We start from the raw sequence: 26,871 nt of genomic DNA on the forward strand, positions 1-26,871 counted from the left end.
TTTTTTTTAACTTAAATGTGATTACTAGTCATAAACAATGCGTTTGTCTCGTTCTAATGCTCTAATAATATCACACTTATTTTAGGGTTCACAATATCTAGTCATTTGAACAAAATCGTGATGTATGTAAAACAATAACTCACTCTGGTTTTTTATTGCATTAAATTACTAATCAAACAAATAAAATAACAAACTATACCCTAAAATATGTTCGTCAGTCAGTGACATTTCACCTACGTAAACTTGAAAATGCAAATTTAGTCATCTCCATTTAATGTAGAATTTGCACTGTGAGTCTGCAAACTTCTATTTAATGACCCAGAATAACAATACAATTTAAATTTAGAAGATCGGTATGCAATTTCCAGTTCAGGTTACACAATGTTAATATCACTTTAAATGTATATATGTAAATGTGAGGGTAGCAGTTGTTTTTGGTTTATTTTGTACATTATGCACATTCAACTGAAACCTTTAACGTCCAATTATTACATTATTGGTAGTCCTTATTTACCTCAGCATGTGTGTTCTAGGGCCTGTAAAAGCCTCCTCCCAATTAGAGCTAACAAGTATGAGCTTTTGATCAAATGTCAATAAGCCAACAACAAAATTAAGAAAATTATTCATCCACGAAGAATCTCACAGCTATAGCTGTAACGAGAGTACAATATTCCGAGAAAATATAACCAAGTTTTGTAAGAACAAGATCTGTGTTGTGTAAGATCTAACTAGGTCGCACACACCGACAGTATACATGTTTGTAGTACTGTTGTTTGTCTGTGGACTTTATTTTATGTGCTATTGTAAATGTAATATGTTTCTGTTGCAATCAACTTGATTGTTGTTGGGCTCATGGATGCACCACCTGCCAAAACAAATTCCTTGTATGTGTAACATACCTGGCAAATAAATGGTTCTAATTCAGTAAATAGATTTTTTTCTAAATGATAGGAACTTGTTCAGATTTTGCTGAGAAATATTTCTTGTTTGTAGAAGTTACTGTAAATATCAATACATGTGACTAATTACAAATTAATTTCCACAAACCAGACAGACTGTATTAGAGAACACATTTATTTAAAAAAAAAAAAGTTTAAACATATTTATTGTCCATTCAAATGCTTTATAAAAATGCGCAAGATATTTAAAATCATTCACACTATAGTAACATTAGGTTAAAAATGGAAGCATTGGTTTAAATACAATAAAATGCAGTACTTTAATTAATATTCACCAAAACCCACGAAACAAAGTTCAAGTTAGAGTAATTTCCTCCAGCTTGTGTGCTGGAACAATACAATTCTGATATTGTATACATTCTGTTTCTAGCCGTTTTGATTTTCCAGCTCATCTACTGCAGGTGAACAGGTAAGCCATAGATAACAGGTGCAGCTCCTACGAGGTGTTTCATGTGTGTGACCTGACGGGATTGGCCCATAAAATCCAGGAGGGACGCTCCGGAACCAGCAGACAACCAGGACTCCAACAAGACTTTGGTGAAGCGATCAATATCCCGATCTGTGACATCCCACAGGTTTCCTAAAAAGAGGGGGCTAAAGAGAAGAACATCTAAATCAATGTATTCATAGGACACATTTAACAGATCATTATTCAACTGCTACTAAATATGTATCTCACCAGCCTGCTGTGAGGTAGTTGAGGACAATGCCTTGTCCTTCCTGATCTCCACGCACTGCCAGAGCGGCGCTACTGCAGCCGAAGATCAGAGAAGCTGCTCTCATTGGCCGTTTCAGGACCGCTTGGCCGTCAAAGAATCGTGCGCCTGCACCATGACCCACGTAACTAAAGCATCCCGGGGTTAGAAGGACATGGACACAGATAAAGTTAAACTGGTTCTCAAATGAAAGAGCTCATAATAAAACATCAACCTTTATCAAATAATGTATTAAAACGGTTTGTTTTTTAAACCCACTACAATAGTGTTTGTTAAAGATTATCCTCTTATAATTATTTTACAATACGTTTTTGAATACCTTTTCTATGGGACTTCTATCAGAGTTTGAAGAGAACATTGTCTGTGACAGGGATTGAGTTTAACCCAATATAAAGATTGATTGTTTGGTCAATAGTGAAAAAATGTCACAAGTCTGTAGTCCTACATTACATCTTCAAGTAGTTTGTTTTAACAGTCCAAAACCTAAACATAAATCATCACAGAAGACTAAACTGGGAGGAAAAAAAAATGAAATTTTAGCATTAACAGGCAAAATAAAATGATGTGCCTGTTAATCTGCTATTTGATCAAAGAATTGAGTCGAGCTCTAATCTGCTTAAACAGTGATTGTGAAGGACTTTCATAATACATTATTTTCCACATCTTGCAGTATTATGAACTGTAAGTATTTTTTCCGCTCCCCATCAGGATACTTAAGATCACAAACTCACATGTACAGATCCTTGGTAGCAACAGCTTCTTCTAGCTGACTCGAGTCAGGAGCAACTCCACAAACACCGTTCCAATCCAGTTTACTGTAATGAGAACGGTAACGTAGTACATGGGAAGAAGACAGAAAGACTTACAGTCAAATAAAAAGGTTTCAACTGTCATAAGTCAGTCTCACCTGCTAAACCATTCCTTGAATTGTCCTTGAGAGTTTCTTAAGTTGGCATCAGGGTCCACCACATAAAACACCTGCTTTGGATCCACGCCTTGCTTTAGGATGGATTGAGAGTCAGTCTAAAAGGGAAGATTGAAAAAACAATATCCGTAACTACCACAGGCTTTATCTGTCAGGACGTATACTACATGTTCACCATATTGTCACAGTAATGGAGCTTAGTCGTACCTCTTTCTGAATGCTCAGTCCAATTATAGAGTGCAGAGAAGGCATCCGGCTGACAGAGTGAGACTTTAAGATGGAGGTGCTCTCCCACGGCAGCTTCTGAAGGTACTGCAGAGAAACAGGAGAGGATACCTCTACATTTCAGCATCATCCTACCTCACAAAGAACATATCACATTAGTGTGTTTGGAGGTCCTTTCTCTTCCAGAAATGACCCGCTGTGTACATATCAGGCTAGAAGAAAATGCATTATTTAATGAAGATGTCAAAACCAACCTTGTCCAGGACGAGAACCACATGACCGCGGGGCTCACATCTGCAAGCGAGCCGGGACACAGCTGTCTGGAGAAGCTGTCCACACTCCGTATCCCACTGCGGAGAGACTCCCAGAGCAAATCTCTTTAGGTCCTCTTGGGAAAGCACAGGAGAGGCAGACAGCACAGCCTGAAACATGGAAGTTTAACGTGTGAGTAGTTGTTGCTTTACAGTTCCTTTTCCAACAGAAACCAAGGCAGAGAAAAAAGAAAAGAACACACACCATCAACATTTCCTCACTGATCATCACTCCCTTTGCAGACAAAGACTTGCAAAGGTGCTGTGCCTGTTTGGAAAGCTCAGGATCCAATGATGGGGGTAGAAGAAAGCTCCACCAGCAGCCTAACAGTTCCTCCATCACCTTCAACAGTTTCTAAAAGAAATGTAAGTAGTAGGAAGAGTATAACTTTTAAGTGAAACCACATAAACAATGCAGACATTATGAAGTCCCATAAGACTCCCCAGTAGCACATTTGTTATTCACCACTTACCCCAACTCGGAAGTCAAGCGCCCCACGGCCCTCCCACCACTTGGCTTTCTCGGACACAGAGCTCACCAGCTTCTGCTCCACCTGAATACTATCTATCTCCTGAACCAGCCAACCGATGGAGTGCTGCATAACACAGAGAGACAGAGACAGCATTATAATCTGGAATGTTAACAAAACCAGAGGGAAATTACAAAAATCAAGTAAACATTTGTCACATCTTGTATTAGAATTGCATTGCAGTCTTTTATTCATTTTTTTAAATATTGAATTTAGTGAGACATAACTACTCAAGTCAAAAAAGCAGTCACTGCATTTACCATTGTGGATGAATATGGTGTAGGACTATATTTTGATAGATGCCTTTATACTTTAATTAAATATAACTACAACTGCAGTAAATATTTGCCTTTAGACTAGGCTACTTGATAAAAGCTGGGAGAGTAGGTGCATGGCTAGATTTGAAAGTCACTTGTGTCACCAAATTGCTTATAGGACAATATACTTGCCTGGTTTCAGATTGTGGCTACCATTCTACTCAGAAAAAAATCTACTGTCCTAACCTGTTGTTTAGAGGTAGGGGTGTGAACAGTGACAGGGGCAGATCCCTTCTCAAGACGTGACAGCATGATGACATCACCCATCTCCCCAGGTTTTACTTGAAGCACAGACATCACACACACAGTAACCCCTGTAAAAGGTGAGAGGGATGCACATAAAGAAAGGATAATAGGACATGAGCATAATGCAGTTCAAATTCTGCTTAATTTTAACAAGCATGAAGTGATCTGAATTAAATCAGGTTAGGGAGAAGATGAAAACAACTGACACTTACTGAGTTAAGCTCCACCAAGTATAGCTACCATAGCAAAAGGAATGACATACTAGAAATTTGACAAACTCACAATAAAAACCTCTGCACTACTGACCTGTGCAAACCACATTCTGATGGAAACAAACATGAACATTTACCCATTTTGAGATCAAGACAGTAATTGTTATTTTACCTGGGGGAAGCTGTTCAATTAGTTGGAGAAACTCTTGGCAGTGGCTCTGGGGGAAATCAGCAGAGTCAGCAGTTGGGAAGGAGAAGATGTTCTCCAACTGCAAAAACCTCTTTTCAGTGGAGTTCTTTGACTCATTTGGACTGAGCTCATCTAGACTCAGAGCATCCATCTTGTCAGCTAACTCACTGGACACCTTTCTCAGCTTTCTGATGAATGATGACACAAATAAAAACATGAATTAAATCATTTGTAATGTTGTCAATGTAAAATAATCTTGAGCCTTGAAAAGCCTTGTCAGATGTCAAAACAATAATTTGAAATTCATGCTAAAAAAGTGTTGGTCAGAGGAACATCATGCCATGACACTGTACATACAAGACATATGCTTACTTGAGAGAACTGGCTAGATGCCTGATTGTGTGATGACGATTTGTGATGCCCAAAGAGTGGGCGTGCAGCATAGCTGAAGTTATGGGGTCCTGCTGTCCTCTGGTCAAGGCCAGGAGAGCACACAGGGTCGGGTAGATGGTCGGGGAGGGGAAGTGCTGGAGGGCCAACCATGCAGTGCATAGCAATGACTCAACATCCTTGAGAGAAAGATTGTCTAAGAGAAGAAATGTTTAAAATTACAGACACAACTGGATAAAGGGTTAAGAAGGCTAAATAGCTACCATGAAGAGCAACAGTGTTTACTTATTTACTTTATGCATCATATCCCTTTTTCATTACAAGATAGTTTCCAGATATTAGTGCATGTTTCCCTCCTCTCGTACACACATTTATTGTAAAGTTTTGTCGAACTTTACAAGATTGTGAGTTTCGCGCCAATAAAAAAAAGGACACATTATACCATAAAGATAGTGGCATAATTCAGACGCACTGCAGTAGTGTAAAGCCTCACCTGGCCTGGTGTGTGAATGAGACAGGTGAGTTTGTGGACCTTCTCTTAGATGGGCTCTGCTGCTTAGTTCAGACATGTCGTCTCTCTCCAATTCACCACTCATATCCCTTCGTAAAACCTCCAAATCTATGTAGCGAGTCAAGAAAGAGATTAGAACTCTGGCTCTTTATCAATATGTTGTTAGATACAGTGAAAACCATTATTATTGAGTTTCAAATCCTTAACAGTGAGCTTGGAAGGCATCGCTAAATTAAATGTTTTAACAAGCAATATGGTGTGATGAATGGCACAAAATCATGGTACATTTTATGCAAATGCCAGGTAATTAAGTTGTGTTTACTAATTAATGGGGAGTTTCACAAACGTCACAAAATACACACCTGTATCTTTATTTGAAGCAGCCTCTTCAGAGTCAGATGTCCTGAGCTGCTCAATGCTAATGTCCAGAACTTGATGAGTGTCCTCCTCAATGGTCCTCATCTTGTCTGGCTCCTCCGCTGAATCTGCTTCTACCCGAGACAGCTCTCTTCTAGTTCTTCCTCTTCTGGTTGAGGCAGACTGGTTGACCAAAGACTCATCATCCTCAGAAGTCATCAGCGGCATTGCAGTGATCTTCTTACCCCTGGTCTGCCTCTTGGGTGGGACCTTCTCTGCAGGTGGATCTGGGGTTGTTTTACAGGTTTGCGCAGCTCTTCTTGTGGTGGTTCGCTTTTTAGTCACATCTATTTTTTCCTTGGGCTCTGCTGGGGTGTTTGCTTCTGTGTCACTCTCATCACTAAACTCCACCTGTATTGAAATGTAAGAAAAATGTTTCGCCCCCATAAAAAACACAAAAAAGCTGAATACTTTTTGCAACAATAAAAACTGCTTCGATATAATGCCTACCACGAAACGTGATTTCTTTGTGCGTCTGGGGGCAGCGGGCACAGGTTGAGGTTTGTCTTGAACTGGTGATAACTCTTTATACACATGAAACTGGAGCTTAGAGGCAGTCCTTGGTGCTTTCCGCACTGAAGAAGGAGCTTTCACCTTTTGAACAGGAGTGCAGGCCAATCTAGGTACCACTGTGTCAAAGTCAAAATAGTCAAGCTTTCTAATAGATGACTCAGGCTTTACCATTACTGGTGTCATAGGAACAAGTCCCTTTCCTTTGGTTGAAGAGCTTGGCACTTGAATCCTGGGCTTGACAACCTTGACCTTCTTGGCGTCTTTTGTTTTGTCAGGAATATCTAGGTTTTTAATGGACCCTTTAGGCTTCTTAAGCAAGGATGAGGGAGGCACCGCTTTCTGTTCATATTTCAGCTTTTTATCCTCTTTTGGTGCATTCCAAGTCCAAACATTTGAGAAGAGCTCTTCTGGGCTGCAGCCCTTTTTCTCTGCCAAGGTAACCAAAGACACAATGGCTTTGGTTGCCATTAGACCTGCTCTCACAGGTCTTAGCATAGGAGAAGGGGTGGAATCAACAAACGCCAAGCCAGCTTCCAGTACTTTCCATATGCCATAGACCTTGCTATGCCTTGGTTCCAGCCCAGACAGGGCCATGTGGAGGTAGACACGGCCCACCACGTCCTGCATCAGTGAGGGCTTTGAGGAGCGTTTGCCAGGGCCACAGGGAGGGAAGAGCTTAGCCAATTTTGACCCAAGTTTGGCAACAATAGTCTTACAGCGAGCTAATGTTGACGTCTGGAGTTTCCAACTGACTTTGGCTTCATTGGGATCTAGCTGCAGTACCAGATCAGCCTGTGCGGCTGCCCAGCGAGCTGTGGCACGGCCCAGACAGGGCTCCGAGCAGCAGGGGCAGAGGCAGTCAGATTCATGCGCTAGGGAAGAAAGCCAGCAGCGAGGCTGGGATTTTAAAGGCGGGGAGCTGGCCACATCCCTCACTACAGGTTCTTTGCCAATCCACCTTGTGCTCAGGATGCCCTTAAGATCATCCTCCACGACACTAAGGGGCAACTGAGATTTCTGTGCCGGGCGACCTTTCCTTGGTTTGATTTTCACTTCAGCCTTTTGCACATGATCAGAAAAATCTGAGGAAAAGAAACAAATAGAAGTCAGTTATGTAGTACAAGGAAAAGACATGCTTTTAACTAACAATTTCAAGTCAAGTACAAGCATTGGACCAATATCCATTCTTATTTGAGCAGGAGCTTTGTATTCAACATACCTGTACAGAGTTCCAGAAGGTTTCTGACTTTGTCTAAATCGATTCTACTTTCCTCTCTCTCCCCCTGCATCAGTTCCAACTCAGCTTTCATCACCAGCAGCTCAGCACATCTAGAACAATGAGAAAAGAAAAGACGAGAGTTCCATAATCTTTTTTAAAAAGAGCAAGCGTTTGTTATGTGAACACATTGGCTTCAATGTATTGTGCTCTACATCTACACTGACGTGTTCTAGGCTCATTATAAGCACAACATTACTTAGTATATATTAGAACAAATTCAAATTCACTGACTGTAATTAGACTGTTCATAAACAAACTTGGAGAAGATTAAAAACCCTTCACTAGGGTTTACTTTGTTTCTGGACTGCTTCATATTTTAGAGTAGAAACAGCAGAATCTAATAAGCATCTAATAATTGCGATTTATTACAGGACTGTTGTATTGGATTGCAGTGGACTGTACAGGGTGAGTACCAGTAATAGTACACAAATAATAAGCAGAAACAAGTTGTGTCCTGCCGCTAAGTTTAGTATTATACTCTGAAAAAAGGAAAAAAATATATATATTTAAGAATGCCCAGCAAACACTTATAATATCAGAGCACAATATCTTTGACACTGCTTCACCATTTACATGTTAACCCTCGACCATGCATGTGTACGTACTGGCTGAGCGCTTGCAGCTTAATGGCCAGTTTGAGAGCTTCTAGACATTGGAGCCTGGCATCGTTGACTGCTCCACAGCTGCTCCTCACAGCCACGACCTTCATAGAGCACTTTAGAAGCTCTGAGAGCAACTGCCACTTCAGCACCAAGTTATCTCCTGCTCATAGATTAAGAGTGAGAGGGAGAGAATCATGGCAGACGACACTGAAAAGGGACATCAATAAAAGGTATTGCAAGCTATTTTATTTAGTTCATGCGTGGGACAAACTTACCTTGGTCAATAAAGCGCATGTCGGAGCTGCTGCCGTTGGACCCATACAACCCTTTCCCCACCAAAGTGACCAGCAGGCTGCAGAGAAGCTTCAGACTTTCATATAGGGCAGTGTCTGGGCTATTTAGACCTGGAACACAATTACAGGTCCTTACTTCATTAAAGCTGCTAACCCCCTCTCTGCATTCTCACGATGCAAAATTAAAACGGAAATGATATCCAGTAGAGCAAATGCTTTAGCTAACCATGCTGTGTGATATGGCTTCTTTTGGCTTGTGGCAGAGCAGCTGTGTCCAAACTCAGATAGGAGCTGCAGGTCTGGAGCATCCGAGCTCGCAGCAGATACCAACTCTTTGACTGCCTCTGCTTGTTCACTTCTTTAAGTACCTCACACAGATAAGTTACTCCACAATCTACCTGCGATATGATCAACAGGAAATTGGCAATTGAGTAGAATCACTTAGTCCAGCTAAACAACAACAACAATGCAATAAATACTGCTTCCAGACATGTCACTTACCTGCCCTATGCTGTAACAGTACTGAGCTTTCAACAGAACGGCCATCATAGAGAGAGAAGAAGGTCCATCAGAAGTCGAAACGGAGGTAAGAAACGTTTCTGCTTGCTGTAGCTGGGCCTTAAAAATCAGCACAATGAACAAAGTGAGATATAGTTTACAAGATATAGTATGTTTGGTACAAATAAATATTACAAAACTACATTACCAAAGCCAGTTCAGGAGTGCCCATATCTAGGAGAAGGCTGGTTGATTGACATAGGGAGCTGGCACATCCATGAGCATCTTCAAGTTGACGTGAAAGTCCAATCGCAAGCTGGTAAGCTTCCAAAGCCTTAAGAGGCTACATAAGAAATGAGATTAGATAAATACGCAAATTAATTACCAATGATGTGAACAATACTAATGATAATCTGACCCCAGAATACACCATCAAAGTTATTTCCAAAGTTCTTAACCAAGTGGTTATTTAATTGACAAAGGCTTGATCAGTTTGGTGGTGAGATAGAAACAAAAAAAACCCCATCCAGGATGTATTTTTACCTTTCCTTTGAGTTTAAAGAGGGCCGCAGTCACAGCGATGGAGCTACAGGTCTGTTTGGGGTTTCTGACAGAAGGCAGGACGTGTCTTTGGAGAAGAGCGGACCACTCCTCAAGTGCTCTTTCCAAAGGCTTGAACAACTCTTTTAGGAAATAAAAACATGTGTATTAGGGCTGGGCAAAGTTGAAAAAAATAAAATCGCAATTAATCGCATGATTTTTCTGCGATTAATTAATTGCATTATGCGCCAAATTCAACAATGAAGTAAAACACTAGTGTATTGCAGCTTTTATTTTAAAGTAATGTTATCAGAACAATATAACAGGCACTCTGGAGCAACAGCAAGTTAACATACATACATATATAGTTTATAAATATATTAAGCTCAAAAACAGCAAGTTGACTTGACCCACCAATAGTGCTTAGCAGAGATGTGTTCAGATTATGGTACAAGTATAACCATCATATCATTGGTCTACAGTAGGGTGATTAATGATAGGAAAAGGGCTCTTACTATTCTCCGCATCCAGGTTAAAATGCAAGCCTTCATAGACCAGGATGCTGTCCTGTGTCTTCTGCTTGTCTTCATAATCAAAATCATTGGTTTCCATTTGATTGGCCACACACTGAGTCTGCTCACGCAACTCTCTCAGTTTTTTGTCCCTGTCAATGGTCTGACCAAAAAACAAACAAGGACCTTTAATTAATCACAAGATGGTTCGTCAGTGTAATAAACCAAGACTTAAATCCAGAAAAGTTGATATCCACTAATCATAGCGCTCACCTCCTGAAGGTTCTTCTCGAGAGTGCAGATATAGAGCCAAAGTAAAGCATGGGCCTTGTCATCCTTCAGTCTGTCAGCATTCGTTGGAGTCTCTGGTTCTTCTTCAAGTAGTCGTAAAGCTTCATGGGTGAAATCAACTGCTGTGCTGTACAGTTACAAAGGAACATAATGAACACAGAGACGGTAAGCTTTTTCCCCTAAATAATTTGCACGGACATCATAAACCCCACATAAAACAGTGCAATTGTAAATGTCAAGGAGCACGACTCATTAGAAATGATGTAGAGACAAGCTCCTACCAATCAGTCTGTTCACTGAAATCCTGGTAACACACAACTTGGGCCATTTCACATAGGTAGACTGCACGCAGATGTTTGTGTGAGCTGTCCTCATGGCAGATGTCCAACAAATCACAGAGTGTGTTGTAACGCTCCTGAGCCGTGTCTCCTGCCACCTCCTTATAGCAACGCAACTCTTCCTCCAACAGGCAAAGCATTACTCGCTCATCTGGGACATCTGGACCAAAACCATCGCGTAATGTTCTGTTTTGGATTGGACAAGTTTCCTTTCCATTAATAATATACAAAACACATTCTCTAAACAAAAAAAATAAAATGAAGTTTCTCTGTACCGGAGACGGATGTCCTCCTCAGAGTTACGAGTAGGGTCAGTTTTTGTTTTCACCCACAGGGAGACCGGTTCAGACATATGGGTAGTGATTTTGTCCCCTAAAGCCTTCAGCCACAGGATCACCCAGTCCAACGCTCGCTCCAGCTGTCCAGCCCGTCTAGACGTCTGCACAGCCAGCATGAAGGGGCGACTTAACTAGGTAGTAAAAAGTCATGTTAATGCTTGAGATGAGTGCACAAATAAAAACGTTTTTCATTAAGATCATTTGGGTTTGCTTCCACCACAGCCTTTTTAAAACAATTTAAGACAACCAAGCCCATTTAAGAAAAAGACATGATTTATTCACTATAGTATTAAGACAATGTGTATGTATATCATATGCCAAATAAAAATGAAAAAAAAACAGACAAATTAAGGACTTACTCTATCAACAGAAAGCGAGGCGGGGCAATTCTTGCATAGATCTCTGCAGATAATCTCAACTAGTGTGAAGGCCTGGTCATAGAGACGCCGGTTGTAAAATGCAGACGCCAAGTTGCTCACAGCAATCACTGCAAGACACACAACAATCTTAAAATGTCATTCATTATAACCATATCATATGAACTGTCTATATATTTTCTAATTTAAGTAATTATTTCAGAACCACTCACAAGACCTGACATGTTAATAATCTACATTGTAATAATCACCTGCTTTGACGAGAAGGTTTTCACTAGACAGTTTACGCAGTTCAGTCATCATCTGTCCAGCTGTAGCTTGGCAGTAGAGCAGCACTCTGTCCAATGTGTCACTGTTCTCCAGCTGAAAACAACAAATCACAATCAGTACTCAAACCTGAAGTACAAATAAAAGTGCTGCAATATGTGCCAACTGTGTGATTCAGTTGTTTTATTTGTACAGAAGCAGCCTCACCTGTGATGCGAGCATGCTCTTGTAAGCTAATACAAAGCTTTGGTAAATACTGAAGCAAAGTGCCTGTTGCAGTCTGCTGCTCTCAGCCTGGCATGTTGAATTCTGTAAATAAAGCAAATCACAGGTTTGTCATCTTTATAGATTTTCCTAAAGAATTTTTGTTTAGCCTGTGTATGGCTATTTAAAGGCAACTGAGAAGAAGCCAACAGAATATTATTTTATAGAGTGAGTCCTACTTTTTTTCCTCTTGCACACACAAACAAAAATAACACATTTTTCTAAAGTCACTACCCATACCAACCTTCTTTAGCGTCTTTACTAGCCGTTCTTGGTTCTCCTCACAAAAAGAAAACCAAGCCAGGAGCACAGGTCCACTTATTGCCTTGCTGTGGCCACTTTCGACAGCCCATATCACTAGTCCACAACCTTCCAGGACTGCATGAGCTTCTCTGTCCCCAAGGTCAGCTGAGAGAGACCTCAAGGCCCTGGCACACTCTGTCAAAGCCTGGCCACTCTCCCCACCTGCCTTCATTGTAGAATGAATCTTTACTGCCCATTTGCCGAGTACTGTGACTGTACGGTGACCGTCAGCATTGCCTGCAACCTTGCCCTCGATGTCATTCAAGAAGGTGAACGCCAGATCATAGTGGCTTGCCTTACAAAGCACCTTCACTACAATTAACACCATTTCATAAAGCGGATATAGACTTGATGTCTCAGTCGATTGCTTGAGCCCGCCCCCCTCACTGCCTTGACCACTACTAGTCCAGCATCTGTTGAAAAATGTGTGTATTTCCTGAAGAAGAAAAGCAGCATCGTCCTTGGTTACCACTTCACAGCTACTCTCAAATTCAGTGATGGCATCCTCTGTATATATGGGGACCTTGGAAAAAGAGGGGGTTGCACTTTCTGTGTCCAACAACAGAAGAAAACTCAGAGCTTGTATCTGGCAGTGGAGTTTGTCACGAATATTCAGGATTTTCTTGTCTTTGGTAGCAGATAGTCCATTCCAGAGCACCGAGAAGCAGCTCCGCACAAGAACACTGTAGTCCTCACCCTACGGACAATATAAGAACAACCTTGTTAACGCCAATACTAAAAAGGTGATCATTCAGTCCAGATGTGGAATTCCCAAAACACGTAAATGAACTAAAATAGAAAGTGATGCATACCTGTTGGGCTGGGGCAAGCCTGCTGTAAAGCATCCCAGCGACATGGCTACACAGACTGTGAGCTTCTAGGCTGCTTAGCTTCTTGACAATATGGAAAATTATCTTTTCCATGTAGAGTGGGCTGCTCTGGGCCACAAGTGCTGCAGAAATATCATAGCCATGCAGGGAAAGCTCCACCAGCTGGACCAACAGACTGACATGGTCAAGATTAGGTGATGCAACTCCAAGTTGATGGTTACAGGCCCTGATGATCCGGTCACACAGTGTGCGACCCTGAAGGCCCGGTCGACTCTTCACATAATTCTGCAAAACATATTTATGAATAAAAAAGACAAGTTTAGATACAATTCTAAAATCGTGATTTATAAATAAATGTAATGTGTTTTGCATTTTTCTTCTCAAAAACATGTTTAACGCATGAAATGGAACTTGCCGTGTATTGTTTAAACGTCTTTGCTTGTAGAAAACTAACACCGTGTAACGTTACTATGAATACGAGTGGTTTATCTTCATGATCGTGCTAACCTGTAGCTCGTGAAGTAACCGCCCCGTCTCTTCCACTGAAGAAGTCCACTTGACGTACTCGTCCACTTTCAAACACTTCATGACTGCAGCTGTAGAAACCTTGTTATTAAGTTAGCACATTTCGAGAAGCGTAGCTAAGCTAACGTTAGCATCAACGTCAACATGAAGCCGTTTGACAACGTTAACGTTTGTCAGCTTTACCAAGAGGTGCAGTGACTTACTTCAAGCGGGACACCTTTACGGCCACACGTTTATATCCACGGCAGATAAAAGACAGCCTTGTCCTTCATAACATCACAATCAAGCAGCGGTAAAGTGGCTGCTAAAGTTACATAAGCTTAAGGTTTCAAATACCAAAGAATCATGGAAGCTGCGCCCCCGCGCACTGTTTTTGAAAAGGTGTTTGCTAACCAATCAGACCGCACATCCGCTTTTACTCGGAAGTTATGGGACGTGTGGGTATTGTAGTTTTGTGATCGCAAATTTAAAAAAGCGCGAGTGCGACATTCTGTAGTTTATAAGTTATAAAACCGTGACAAACTAATTTCATCTACTGAGATTCACTATTGTAAAACAATAACACATTAAAAGTTGCATGGAGTGAATGCTTTATGTGGTCACTGTAAATCTCAAATAGTTTGTTATGATGAATGGAGTGATGAAAATAGATTTTAGTTTGTAATATATCCACCAGAGGGCACAGGTCCACACTCCCCCTGCAGATCATATATGCATATATATGTGCACGTTCTCGGCCGGGAGAGCCAGAGACCCGCAGGTGTCCCCGACGACGTGCCAGCCAGAGCAAAGACCCGCTAGGCTTTAATTAAACAGTTGAAACTTCCCATCCTATGAGGGTTTGTTACCACTTGCAACATAACAAACTTTAGTAGATTTACTTTTTTTTAAGAGTTAAGGGAGTGAGTGAACAAAGTGTGGACAAACAATGCTTGATATATACACGATTACGATGGAACAATACACGATTGTTCCATTGTACTAGATTGAATCAGTAATACAAGGCCCATGAATGTTAGAGGTATGAAAGGGTATGAACATGGATAAAAAGCACAAAAAAAAGACACCAGCAGTCAAATAAATTCTACAACTCTACAATGCAAAAGTGTGTGATGACAGGAAATGGGAAAAAGTGTTAAATGAAAATGATTGAATAAGAGTATTTCATTTTGATTTTTAGATTTTAAAAAAAAAAAGAAGAGGGACAGGGATACATAAAACAGACTAAAACCATGGTGTGACACAGCAGCAGAAATGCTTTCTTTAAAATAACACCTGTAATGTGCTTTGGTTATATAATTGTCATCTTTATTTGTATTACTTCTCAGAGTTTACTTTTAGAGTTTAAAGAGTGCTTTTAACAACAGACAGTCAGAGAGCGAAATGCTAGACTACGCCTCTCTTCTTGATGACATGTTCCATAGCAGCCTTTTCAGTGGTATCCAGATCGATCTTGTACTTGGCCAGGATTTTCAGGATGGGCCTCAGCTTCAGCCACCACTGTATCTTTGGAATACGATGTCTGTGGAGGACAACATTTGTCAGTGTAAAAGAAGAAAAAAAGAGCAACACCCTTAGAAGTAAAATAATGTATGTTAGATATCTTAATCAAAGCTGATTGAATCATTTTTGCCCACTCGGGTGGCCAAAAGACTCCAAAGTCAACTTACAACAATGGGGCTTAAAGGGATCATTAATAAGAAATGTACATATTTTTCTTCTTCCATGTCGTGCCTTTTAGCAATCCGTGTTGTTTTGGTGTGAGTTTTGTAGTTTTGGAGACATTAGCTGTAAAGACGTCTGCTCTCTTTTCAAAAATAATAAGACCGTAAGGCAAAGCAACAAAGAATAGGACAGGAAATATATTTGAAAAAATGATTATCTTGAGTAACCGGGTCATGATTTCTGGAAAGCAACATTGCTGTACAATACTCAAGTACAATATTCATCGAAACGTTAACCCACTTTTTGGACCACTTACCCACTAACAGTGTAATGTGAGAACAGAAAACAATGCAAAACGAGAATACGTAACAATAAAATAAAACGAGAGGATAGAAATGAAGTCTTACTCAAAATCGGTTTGATCTTTAAGCTCTGCCAGAGGCTGGAAGACCAAAGATCTCTTCTTCATGCCCAGCACACAGGCTGAATCTGGAGAGTTGGCAAAGATACGACCTGTAGGTTTGGGATTAAAAATATATATATTACACATGAGAGCACAAGCAGCACAGAACTCACTCCCACAATATGCAACAAGTCCTCACCATGTCTGTAGCATTCCTTTAGCTTGTCAGTCAACCACAACACAGACTTGATCCCCATTTTGGTGGCAAAATTCCTGTCAAAAGGACTGGGTGTTCCACCCTAATAACAGAGGATAGGTTTCATTATTGTTTATGTAATGCAATATTTTATCATATACATTGTGTCAGCATACAGATGGTCTGCATCGTGTGGCTCACCTGCTGCATGTGTCCAAGTACATTCTTCCTGCAGTCAAACACACCCTTACCCTCTTCTGTATACAGGTTGAAGAGAAAGTCGGTGGTGTAGTTGGCATTGCATTTCTCATTTCTGAAACAGAAGTAGAATATTGGGTGAGATTTGAAGCAACAGTGAGCTGCAGAGTGTAAAGTTGATTCTACTCGGAATATAATTTACGTTAATTCACACAAACCTTAGAATCAGTCCTCTCTTCACTGTGGTCTTCATCTTCTCCACCAGATGCTCCACATTCAACTACAAACAAATCAAGTATGAGACCACTGATGTCATTACTGAGCTTCATATCTTTTGTACATTCACAGGGACAGACCTCTAGGTCATGAATGTTGAAATGTTCCTCATAAATGTAAGCAGCATCCGCTCCAGATGCCAAGCCAGCCATGGTTGCCAGGTAGCCGCAGTATCCCCCCATCGTCTCAATAATGAAAACTCTTCTCTTGGTACCGGCAGAAGATTGTTTGATCCTATCGCATGTCTGAACAAGAGAAAGCGAAAAAGAAGTAAGAGAAGAAGAATGTAGGGAGTAAGATTTCATTTTTGGATTGCCTGGTATGAATTATACCATGGTTATTGTATTAAGGGCGGTGTCAGTGCCAATAGTGAAGTCAGATCCAGGAACATTGTTGGACACGGTCGCAGGAACAACAACAAGGGGAATACAAAGTTCCTCATACTTCTCTCTAGCCTGCACCATCTCCAGACCACCAACAAATGCCTTGTGAAGACAGGGAGGAATAAGGAAATCAGTACAATGTTGAGTTTTAGTGTTCGGGATGTGAATCTTTTCCTTAGCTGCTCACCTCAAAGCCTCCAATAATGACGATAGCATGAATGTTGAACTTAGTGATGCTCAGACTGATCTCCTCCATAAACTCATGTGGCAGGGACCTTTATAAAAAGGGGAAACACAGGATGGTAAATGGACTGTACTTGTACAGTGCTTTACCACTACTGGTTATCATTCATACATTAATACACTGATCGGATGAGCTACAATGCAAGGTGCCACCTGCCTATCAGGGCTATCTAACCTTCACACTCATTCACACACCACAGGAACAGCCTGCGGGAGCAAATCGGGTTTAGGTGTCTTGCCCAAGGGACACTGCCATTCCTTTGATTGAAGTATGGCCCTGCTTTACCACTGAGCCAAAGGCACCCCGAAGTAGTTTGATGAACTATTTCACCTCTTTGTGCCCAGCAGGGAGCCTCCTTTTCCAGTCCATCCTGCCACTCCAGACCAACCAATAGGCTCAATCTGTGCAGGGACAGAGGGCATGCTCTGTCATACTCTGAAAGTAAAATGTGTTTCGTTTGTTTATGTATGTGCAATTTACCTTTCCATGAGCCAAGCCATCGAAGCCGTCGTGCACTGCCAGCATCTTGTGGCCCTGGAGGAGGCCAATCCGGACAGTTGAACGAACTGCAGCATTCATTCCAGCACACGGAGCTCCCACATTCAGTATGGCAATGTTTATATTGCTCTGGCACAAGCACATTCACAGAAACAATTGTCAAGATGCATGTATTTTCCACTGGGAGTTAGTGACTAAGTGTACAGTAAGATAAGTGTACAACAAGATGGTTCAACTTAGATCCTGACCTTTACATCTGGAATGTGCACATGAGCCAGCATTTTATAAGTGTTCCAGTTGTTCTCAAAGCTCCTATTGTACAGAAATGTACAGGCATTTAAAACACAAGACAACACACAAGAATGTTAAAAAGAAAAGGAAAAAGAGCATGCCTCACTTTCCCCTGAGCTTCACCGCATCTTCAAACCTCCCTTCAGCCATAGCTGTAGTCACATCTTTAGTCTAATGTGACAGAAAGTCAAAAGACAAAAAGGATTTACGGTAATCAGAACCAAAATAATAATCAAAAACATCTTACTTTTCTGTAAGGTTGCTTGTTCATTTGTTCATTGTGTACAAAGTGAAGAAAGCTGGGCTGTTTTGCATTAGAGAACAAATTTGACTCACAATTTGCACGCACTCCATGAGAGGCAGTCTGACGGCCATGTTCCCAGACAGACTGACTACACATGCAGGAGTGTCTGGTGTGGCCTCCAGCAGAGCCATCACTGCCTCCACGCCCATCCTGCTGGCCTGAATCATGACAATCAGAAAGCAGACACTTAGAGAAGCAGGTAAACTTGCGTTTATTTACATTGTTAACAAGAAATATGTTGAGTGGTTTGATATTTAAACGGTTTATATCTGGGACAGTGAATATTACCAGAATCCTATCAAAGGCAGAAGGGGTTCCTCCTCTCTGCACATGGCCCAAGATGGTGGTACGGGTGTCAAAGCCTAGCTTCTTTGATATCAGCTGGACAGAGAGATTAGGATTTTAAAAAGACCCCATATGTGTGCTGTTATATTGGAGTTCTGTCATTACTGACCTCTTTGATGCTGTCACATGTGATGGCTTCACCATCACGGTTTACTGCTCCTTCTGCCACAATGATAATATTCAAACGTGAGCCGCGGCCTCTTTGCTAGGAGTGACAGAGAAAACCTTTAAGATCAACAAACAGACTTTCTTTTAAAAAAGAAGCTATATTTAAATTAGTCATTGAAGACAATGCAAAACAATAAATGTACCTCTGTCAGTCTTCTGCACAGATGCTCCTCCCATCCCTCATCTGGTGGCATCTCTGGGATGAACACCCAGTCAGCGCCACATGACAGAGCTGTCACCAAAGCCAGGTAACTATTAAGAGTTAAGAGTCATATTCAGAGTCACTGTGAGCATGTTGATGTTAGCATTTAACTCAAAGCACTGCTGAGCCTAAGATTAGCTTCACAGAGCTGCATGACTGTAGATCATTTGCCTTAGTTACTTGAGATGCTCTAACGTAGTTGAGAGGGACATTCTCCTATTTCATCCATAGACAGTATGTTTTGTAGGTATTGTATAACCAGAAGTTCAGTGACAGTGACAACACACAGGCTGCACTCACCCACAGTGCCTGCCCATTACCTCCAGGATGAAGGTCCTCTGGTGACTGCACCACAACACACAGCATGTCAAGACTCTTAAAATGGCATGGCAAGTCTGTCCATTCAATAAACGCAGTAATATTGCATACCTCTGTGCTGTGGTGGTGATGGCATCCACTATCTCTATTATGCGATGCAAGGCAGAGTCAGTGCCGATGGTCATGTCCGTGCCACAGAAGTCATTGTCAATGGAGCCCACCATGCCAACGATATTGAGATGGGAGGAACTCTTTGCCTCAGCTGACGTGATCTTACCTGAGATCACAGGTGACAATGCTCTTAGAAGTTGTTAATTCTCAAAGAGTGGCTGGAGCCTGAATTACCAGCATGCCTAAACCAAAAGCCACTTATACCATAACATCAGTATAGAGGGGCCGATATGTGCATGAGACATTTCATTTGAGGCTGTGTTGCATAGAATAATAAATGTGTCTACTCTCACCAGTTTTGATCAGGTCTGCCAGCAGCTCACTCCACTCCGTTCTGAACTGGTTGGCACCCGTCAGACTGCCATCACCACCAATCACACACAGGTTGGTGATGCCCAGCTTGACCAAGTTACAGGCGGCCTTGGTGCGTCCCTCTTTGGTGCGGAAATCTTGACAGCGGGCACTTCCAATCACAGTCCCACCCTGACATTAATCAAGGAGGAAGAGTTTCAAACAAGAATCACAAGGCAGATAAAAGAAATAGGTCAGGTAATCTGAAACCTAGGAGCTCACGTCGGGGTCCATTAAGTCTTAAGCTGTTTAATGAACCATGGCATTCAAATAACCCTTTGACCTACAGAACTGCACCGTAGAGGCACAGAGTTGCTAGAGTTACACAGAGGATCCAATCCACTAACTGGTCACAAGTTAAAAACAGAGTGGAGATGAGGTACGTGCAGATAAATATGCTTTTTCTCACCAGCTGTAGCATCATTGACACACTCTCCCAAGTAGCAAGGCAAATATTGTCTCCTCCATCCACCAGACCTTGGTAACCCTGTCAACAAAACAAAATATCACCTCCTTGGACCGGGGTCATTACTGAAAAGAAGCTTCAGGATTATAAATTAAAACATGTGTTTTCTCTGCCATTTGCAGATGTTTTAGTCCAACAGGTGATGTGTTCATTATATTGGAAGCTGCTTTTGATCTATAGGTGAAGTTGATCTTGTGTGATTGACAGGAATAGTGCCAAAAACTATTTGGCAATCTAAAGCACATTTTGTGATTTCTTTTGGTGTTCATGTCCCTTTTCATTCAAAAGCGACAAACATCGGTGTTTTCCAGCTTCTTTGTTGTGAAGGTTTTTTGTTTTTTCTGTTTGTATTATTGTTAATTGAATAACTGTTGTAGTTTTTGATTGTTGGACAGACAGTACACACAAATTCAAGGGAGCATCTAGAGCTGTAAGAAATTTGATGATGGGCATTTTGCCAATTCTTTAAAATGTGTTTTTACATTGCGCAATCGATGATTTATCAAATACTGAATTATTTACCTCATGGACAAAGTACACCTTGGCTCCCGTGTAAATTCCAACTCGTACTGTGGCTCTCACAGCTGCATTCATTCCTGTAGGCACAGTGTGTGCATGCACATTAGGTCAGATAATTGTATGAGAACCTTGTGACAGCACTTACATTCAGGTGGGAGGAATAATTGAATTGAATAAATGAATGAATAGAATAACGGTTACATGGTGACCTTTCTGAAACTATACTATAGTACAATTTTATTTGACTGTATTTTCATTGTTGGTAACAGATAAATTGTCAGTGATCGTGGAAAGCTTGTATTGTAGGAAAGGCCAGAGGGCCTCGGTCTGCTCTTTCAACATTCAGGGGGTTATTTAAAGGACAAGATGTGGATAGATTATCTTCAATGGTGCCAAAAGCAACTCCACTTACAGTGTAAAGGAGGAGAGGAGAGAAAAGACGCAAAGGACAGCCGTCTCACTTCACCTAATCGCTTTACAAACGCATGACAGAAAGGTCATGCCTCTAAAATTAATACCCGTAATAGATACAGTGTTATAGAGAAAGAAGAAGTAATCAGGATATAATAATATCAAGATATGTAAAAAGGTAAGGTTGTAATGAGGGTTATGTATTTCAGAGATTGAAAAAAAGGGTGAGGGGAATCAATCTGTGAAGTTTTGAATTTAAAGATCAAATTCTTTAAAGTTTCAGTTAAAAACAGAGATGGATACCCCACTGTCTCACATGCTCAAACTCCAGGGTTATGCGGAGGTCACTGACACACTTCCCAAAAGTCACAGTGGAGATATTCCTAATCAATTTAAAGGTCAGAGGAGTGGCTGCCTAACTCTGCGCTTCCAGCGGTTTGGATGAAGGAATTCATTCAAGCTGGCAGGTAAGGACTTCATGCTGCCCTTCTCCAAAAGTTAGCTGTGAGATATATAGCAGCTCTGTTGTCATTAAAATATGATTATTGCGAATACATTTGATATAAAATGAAGCTGCAATTGTGATTCAATATGACAGTAAAAAGGGGCTAGAATTTAGGCAAAAGGTGGTGTTATTTCTAGTGCTAATAACTACTTAAAGGACATATTGTATAACACTTAAATCTGTAGTATTGAGATCTGGAACTAGGCTCCAGTGACTGTTCAGTCAACCAATGTTTATTCAAGAGACATCATAATTCTATATTTCTAAGTTTCTAACTCACTTTATGAATCAAATACTTCTTTAAATGTCATTAATTACTGTTACTAAGTAGTGACTTCCCTCACACCAGTTCCCCTCAACTACCTGTTCAGGCGTGCTTTGCCTTGGCACCGCACACTCACATACTGCCCTGGAAACCCTTTACTCACCCTGGGCATCGCCTCCTGAAGTCAGCACGGCAATTGCCCGACCCGCTCCCATCTTGGTGGGGTCGGTGGAAGCCGGCTGTGCCATGGTCCTGGAGCTGGCTGAGGGAAATAGGTCTTGAGTGTAAAACAGCTACCCTGCTGTGTACTGTGTGGAGTACAAGGAGCCTCTCACCGCTAACTCAACCTGCCGACTAAGAGAAAGTAACAACAGGTGCAGAAGTGCTCAGCTAAACTACCCTCTTGCAGTTAGACACCGAGACACACACATTCACAAACACATTTAGACGCACACACAAGTACACAGTGCCTAGTATTCAACCCCCCCTCATACACTGACCACTGTACGGCAATAATCCTCTGACTCTCAATCAGTGTTGGGCCTTTTTTGCTCCCACCACATGTTACTCACTGTGGCCTTGTTTATATATATATATATATATTAGGGAATTCTGAGATATTATTTTCCAAATGTTGGGGCTCCTGTCTCCATGTGTTAAACATGATGGATTGATTCAGATGTGTTATACTAAAGGGGTGAAAGATTATGTTATTATTTTTTTCTATTTATTTACTTTTAAGTTTATTAAATACCTGAACTTAATTTAGTTCCATTTGATTGTATTTTTTTATTTTTTTACATTAATGTTGTTTTTCTGGGGGTTGGCATCAACTAGTTCTATTAACATCCACTGAGATTCAGTGTTGTAGCTACAGTATCATATATCTACTGTATTTTATTATCTGCTGTCACAACAAATCGTGCAAATACAACAAAATCAATATTAATTATGGTCTTAAATTAACACGTTACATATTTAAACCGATAATGATATAGATCTTTAGTTAGAGTCCAACTAACCAGCATCCTCTGGTGGCTCAGAGCTCGAGGTCGTCTTGCTTTCACATTCAGATGCTGAGAGGTCGTTACTTCCTAAAGAGAGTGAACCATGACATATGAACCAGAATGTGATCCAGACTCAGCTGATACTGTAAATATGACTGTGCTATAGAAAACCTGTTCATGAGACACTCCAAAGTGCAAGGCAGATGGTCACTCACATGACAAACCTGTTCTACAAAAGACAGCTCGCTCAAGCATTATTCCTCAGTATTTTCTCTCATTTCAAGCATTTGTGATCACAATGTACGTCCTCTATCTGTACATGACTGGCTAGTTTACTCCCACTAGCCCAATGTCTGTTGCTATCATCTGCAGATTTCTGAGGAACGTGTGCCAGGTAACAAGGTCCTAAACATATTTTGCACATCTCCCTTTATTAACACAAAGAAATACACAGTCTCCTGAATTCAGCAAGTCACATAAGTCCAGTTCAATAAAGATTGATGTATTTCTCGCTAGAAGATGAAATTGGTTGCACACAAACAAGACCTCTGGGTATTAAATATGTATTAAATATGCATGGCTCCCACTTACAAAGCTTACAATTAGCATAAAAAAATTGTACTTGTTTGTAATTTCTTTGTGTAAGTAATTTCTGTATGGAGGGAAATTCAACCTCCACGACACAATTGTCAGTTGCTTTTTAATTGACTGACTACTAGACACATTATATTTTTTAATCCTCTATTCCTGTTTGGAATTATGAATCAGATGTGCGAGTAGATACAGAGCAGTACTACACAACCAAAAGTGACAACGGTGAGAGTGGGAGGCGTATTTGTTGCAGGCAGCTTACTGGAGTTTTCTTTAAATAGATACATGCAGTGCTGCTATCTATAAAGCACACAGGAACCCCTCCCCCTTTTATCGCCTTTACAGTGAAACTACACAGTCACTCCCACAACTGAACATGTCAAAACATGTCATTATAGTGCACTTATGACTCGGTAAATTTATATGACAATTCACTCCCCAAAAATAAAAAGACATGGTGAAAGTGGTCACAAGTTTTGCTCAGACAAATTCAATTTAAAGACTAGGCTTCAAAATAACACTGAAATGACTCGTACCAAACACAAAGACACACATATCGATACTATACTCATACCTTGAGCTTTCTTTCTGAGCCAGAACATCAGCCAGGCCAGCAGTATGACACAGAAGGGCCACTGGGCTGAAAAGAAGCACCGGTACCACATCCTCACAGCACCTCTCTTCTTGAGAACCCATTCTGCATCTGATCTGTATTAATAGCTTTGATATCACTACTTCATTGTGGAGGAATGACCTTCATGGCTAAAGCATGGCGGATACAATCCACCAGGGTCTGTTATAATCAGAGGGAAGCAGTGCTAGTGTTAGAATTGTGCGAGGCTGGACCCAAGAGCAAGAACCACGAAGCGCGAGTGATACACAATTAGCTTTATTTTTACTGAACCAGAAGAGGACAAGGTGAGGGATTGGTGATGGTGTCCAATGTAAGCAGGTGGCAGGTTTGGTTGAAAAGGCAGTGACCAAGAGATTTCCAAGGGGAGCTGAGAGACTGAGGTAGGAGAAAGCACAGGTTAAACACAAGCAGCATACTGGGACTCAAAAGCGGCCATAGCTGTCGTTCCATGGAAGTAAAAGGCAATCTGGCGAAGAAAGGAGAGATAACTGGGGTAGATATACAATGGCGCTTGATGAGGGAATGAGTTGCATATGTGCAGGTTAATTGGCAGCAAGGAAAGGAAGGCCACGCCCAGGCAGACACACCCACACACACACGGGACAAACTGGGACCAACAAGACACACAGAGGGAAACCAGGCAGGATACTAGAAGGGGAAAGAGGCACAGCGAGGGGACGCAACACAAGGAACAAAACACACTAATGTATAATATGACAGTATAAAACAAAACAACAGGAGCATCTACTGAGATTGAAGTTTTTGGCACATTTAAACTAAGCACACATATACGACTTCCTGACAGTTAAAGTAATCAATGGTGCCTTTAATTACAAGAATGCCTCACAGGACTTTATGGAGAGATTAAAGTTAAATGATATTATATTAAACTGACACATTTTGTTGAAAGGTTTGACGAACTACATGACTGTATGCCTCCAGCTGCACTCTGCAATGTGACAGTCTACATGTAGCTGTGAAGAAGTCCTGGGTCAAAGTTATTTAAATCACAGCTGATTGATGTTACAACCACGTCACACACAGTGAGCTATGCAGCAATGTGGTCGTGACATTGGAGTTATTCTCATTCCAGAGCAGGTTGAGATTACAATAGTGAAGCACAGGGAGCCTGACAACGTGAAAGCACGCACACAAACCTGTTTCTAGTCTCAACCCTCAAACCGCCTTTAAGTGTCACCACTCGTCAGGTCAAAAGATTCAAATTGGTGTTCTCGGAAAATAGAAATACAAGACACACACAAACAATCACTGGGCATACTAGTTAAAAGAGCTTTCAATCAAATGATTTTTATATTGATGTGATTCATCCACTCATGTCATCTGTGAAGGTCGTTGTGACTCCTTTAAAACTTTCCCACCAGCAATGATTCATCACTGTGGACAAAAGGCAGCAGCTCGTCATAAACACACGTCTTCGGGAGTGTTTGTTTTTGCAGCGTCTCTCCAATACTGTGTGCCTCTGGTGGGCTGAGCGACGTGTAGCCCTCTCTTGAGGCAAACCCGATCAATAGCACTATTTCCAGGTAATCCCCCCCCTCCTGTCTTCCCGGACAGTATTAACACTGGCACAGCCTGTAATAAACCATACGGATCAATACAACACTAGTTCAACACAAAACACTGCCACCTCAGCTAATGCAGTGAAATGTGGACTAGATATTGATACCATCTAATTCAACTTCTCCAATTATGTGAAACATAAAGTAAGTAATTAGATCATGCTGTGTAAAAGAGATTGGGATTGTTAAAATAATTACTTGTATTATGGGAACTCAGTTCTCAATGATCGCATAATAATTTCCAAATACATGTAATTCAAATTTGCATAAAGAAACTGCTCTGACATTTAGAGATATGAAGCTGCATATTTAACATTGTATTACAACAGCTTTTTCTAATGCCTTCTACTCTTTCTTTCTCAGACTTACATACAGATAATTGGGCCTTAGTATCTATGTCTCTTTAACTAGCGCTAAGACAGAATGTTAAAACTGAGGCGTTCGGGTGCCCAAATTTAGTCAAAAAACTTTGAATTTGTTTCTAAATCAATTAGTTGATTGACAAAAGAAAGTATCTGATAATTCTTGGTCATTATTCAAACAAAACAATGTGATTCCTGCTTCTCAAATATGAAAATGTATAATCTTCTGTGACAGCAAAGTGAATATCTTTAAACAAGCAGTTTGGATTTGTCGTAGTGGGCTTTATAGACCAAACTATTACTGCAGTAATCAGGAAAATGTTTGCGAGGGTAGTCTATGATGAAAAAAATAACAGTTATTTGTTCGTTCTATGTGGTGAAACAAAGCCACAATCTTAGATTGATTTTTGAGTAATATTATTAGCAACACACTGGAACATTAAATAGAATTGTAACACAAAAAAATGCTCTTTAGTTACTTATGAAAGAGCTGAAGATCTCAACTTGAAATATTAACATTACAAAGATGAAAAATGCATGGTTTCAAAACAAGTCTGTATGCAGTTTAAAAGTAAATCAAGGAGCCATTATAATGTGGATACTTTGCTCTATTAAGTACAGACTGTGTTGAACGACCTGACTGAAGTCCCTTTAGCTCTTAATCAGCCAACAGGTGGCAGCAGCATCTGATTTTTCTCATCTCTGTGTTTATCGGGGTTGGAGAGGCACATGCAAAGCCTTGGCCTAATAAATCATGCACTGAAAGTGTCAGTGCAAATTTTGTTAGATTTTATTGCAG

The 26,871-nt window shown here is 40.8% G+C and overlaps 2 protein-coding genes across 4 annotated transcripts; both read right to left on the reverse strand.

Moving 5' to 3' along the window:
- Nucleotides 1-1,058: 1,058 nt before the first annotated feature.
- Nucleotides 1,059-14,097, reverse strand: espl1 (extra spindle pole bodies like 1, separase). 3 transcript variants are annotated; one of them, XM_068593410.1, is made up of 33 exons: nt 13,923-14,097; nt 13,702-13,790; nt 13,177-13,479; nt 12,306-13,061; nt 12,005-12,106; nt 11,782-11,893; nt 11,513-11,640; nt 11,091-11,284; nt 10,759-11,001; nt 10,460-10,604; nt 10,190-10,349; nt 9,678-9,817; nt 9,343-9,477; nt 9,138-9,254; nt 8,863-9,034; nt 8,619-8,747; nt 8,347-8,503; nt 7,682-7,791; nt 6,631-7,544; nt 6,400-6,543; nt 5,895-6,300; nt 5,515-5,640; nt 5,004-5,217; nt 4,614-4,819; nt 4,170-4,297; nt 3,610-3,732; nt 3,342-3,491; nt 3,080-3,247; nt 2,808-2,912; nt 2,583-2,698; nt 2,407-2,490; nt 1,639-1,803; nt 1,059-1,553 (listed from the first exon to the last, which is right to left on the reverse strand). In XM_068593410.1, exons 2-33 carry the CDS (start codon nt 13,780-13,782, stop codon nt 1,352-1,354), a joined length of 6,435 nt encoding a protein of 2,144 aa, XP_068449511.1. In that variant the 5' UTR covers nt 13,783-13,790; nt 13,923-14,097; the 3' UTR covers nt 1,059-1,351. The 3 variants fall into 3 exon arrangements, with proteins under 3 accessions (XP_068449511.1, XP_068449509.1, XP_068449510.1); XM_068593408.1 differs by having other exon boundaries at nt 6,400-7,544; XM_068593409.1 differs by having other exon boundaries at nt 6,400-7,544; nt 13,702-13,800.
- Nucleotides 14,098-15,002: 905 nt separating this feature from the next.
- pfkmb (phosphofructokinase, muscle b) lies at nt 15,003-22,265 on the reverse strand. The gene is made up of 22 exons (XM_068593411.1): nt 22,062-22,265; nt 20,721-20,794; nt 20,142-20,219; nt 19,675-19,864; nt 19,322-19,487; nt 19,193-19,237; nt 18,834-18,942; nt 18,632-18,727; nt 18,466-18,558; nt 18,210-18,335; nt 17,980-18,044; nt 17,831-17,894; nt 17,565-17,711; nt 17,415-17,485; nt 17,028-17,115; nt 16,790-16,942; nt 16,538-16,702; nt 16,400-16,461; nt 16,185-16,296; nt 15,987-16,086; nt 15,792-15,897; nt 15,003-15,241 (listed from the first exon to the last, which is right to left on the reverse strand). Exons 1-22 carry the CDS (start codon nt 22,144-22,146, stop codon nt 15,106-15,108), a joined length of 2,331 nt encoding a protein of 776 aa, XP_068449512.1. The 5' UTR covers nt 22,147-22,265; the 3' UTR covers nt 15,003-15,105.
- Nucleotides 22,266-26,871: the final 4,606 nt, after the last annotated feature.

Source organism: Clinocottus analis, unplaced genomic scaffold, assembly GCF_023055335.1.
Source record: "Clinocottus analis isolate CAN_PGR_092001 unplaced genomic scaffold, fCliAna1.0.p SCAF_3, whole genome shotgun sequence".
Taxonomy (NCBI): domain Eukaryota; kingdom Metazoa; phylum Chordata; class Actinopteri; order Perciformes; family Cottidae; genus Clinocottus; species Clinocottus analis.

Excerpts from the sequence above, each read along its gene's own strand:
- espl1 (XM_068593408.1), bottom strand. The coding sequence starts at position 13,782 with ATGAAGTGTTTGAAAGTGGACGAGTACGTCAAGTGGACTTCTTCAGTG. Across the intron at positions 6,301-6,399 it reads CAAAGAAATCACGTTTCGTG|GTGGAGTTTAGTGATGAGAG; the intron begins GTAGGCATTATA and ends ATTTCAATACAG. Across the intron at positions 2,913-3,079 it reads TGGTTCTCGTCCTGGACAAG|TACCTTCAGAAGCTGCCGTG; the intron begins GTTGGTTTTGAC and ends GTTTCTCTGCAG.
- pfkmb (XM_068593411.1), bottom strand. The coding sequence starts at position 22,146 with ATGGCACAGCCGGCTTCCACCGACCCCACCAAGATGGGAGCGGGTCGG. Across the intron at positions 17,895-17,979 it reads GCGGTGAAGCTCAGGGGAAA|GAGCTTTGAGAACAACTGGA; the intron begins GTGAGGCATGCT and ends TCTGTACAATAG. Across the intron at positions 16,462-16,537 it reads TCAACATTCATGACCTAGAG|TTGAATGTGGAGCATCTGGT; the intron begins GTCTGTCCCTGT and ends ATTTGTTTGTAG.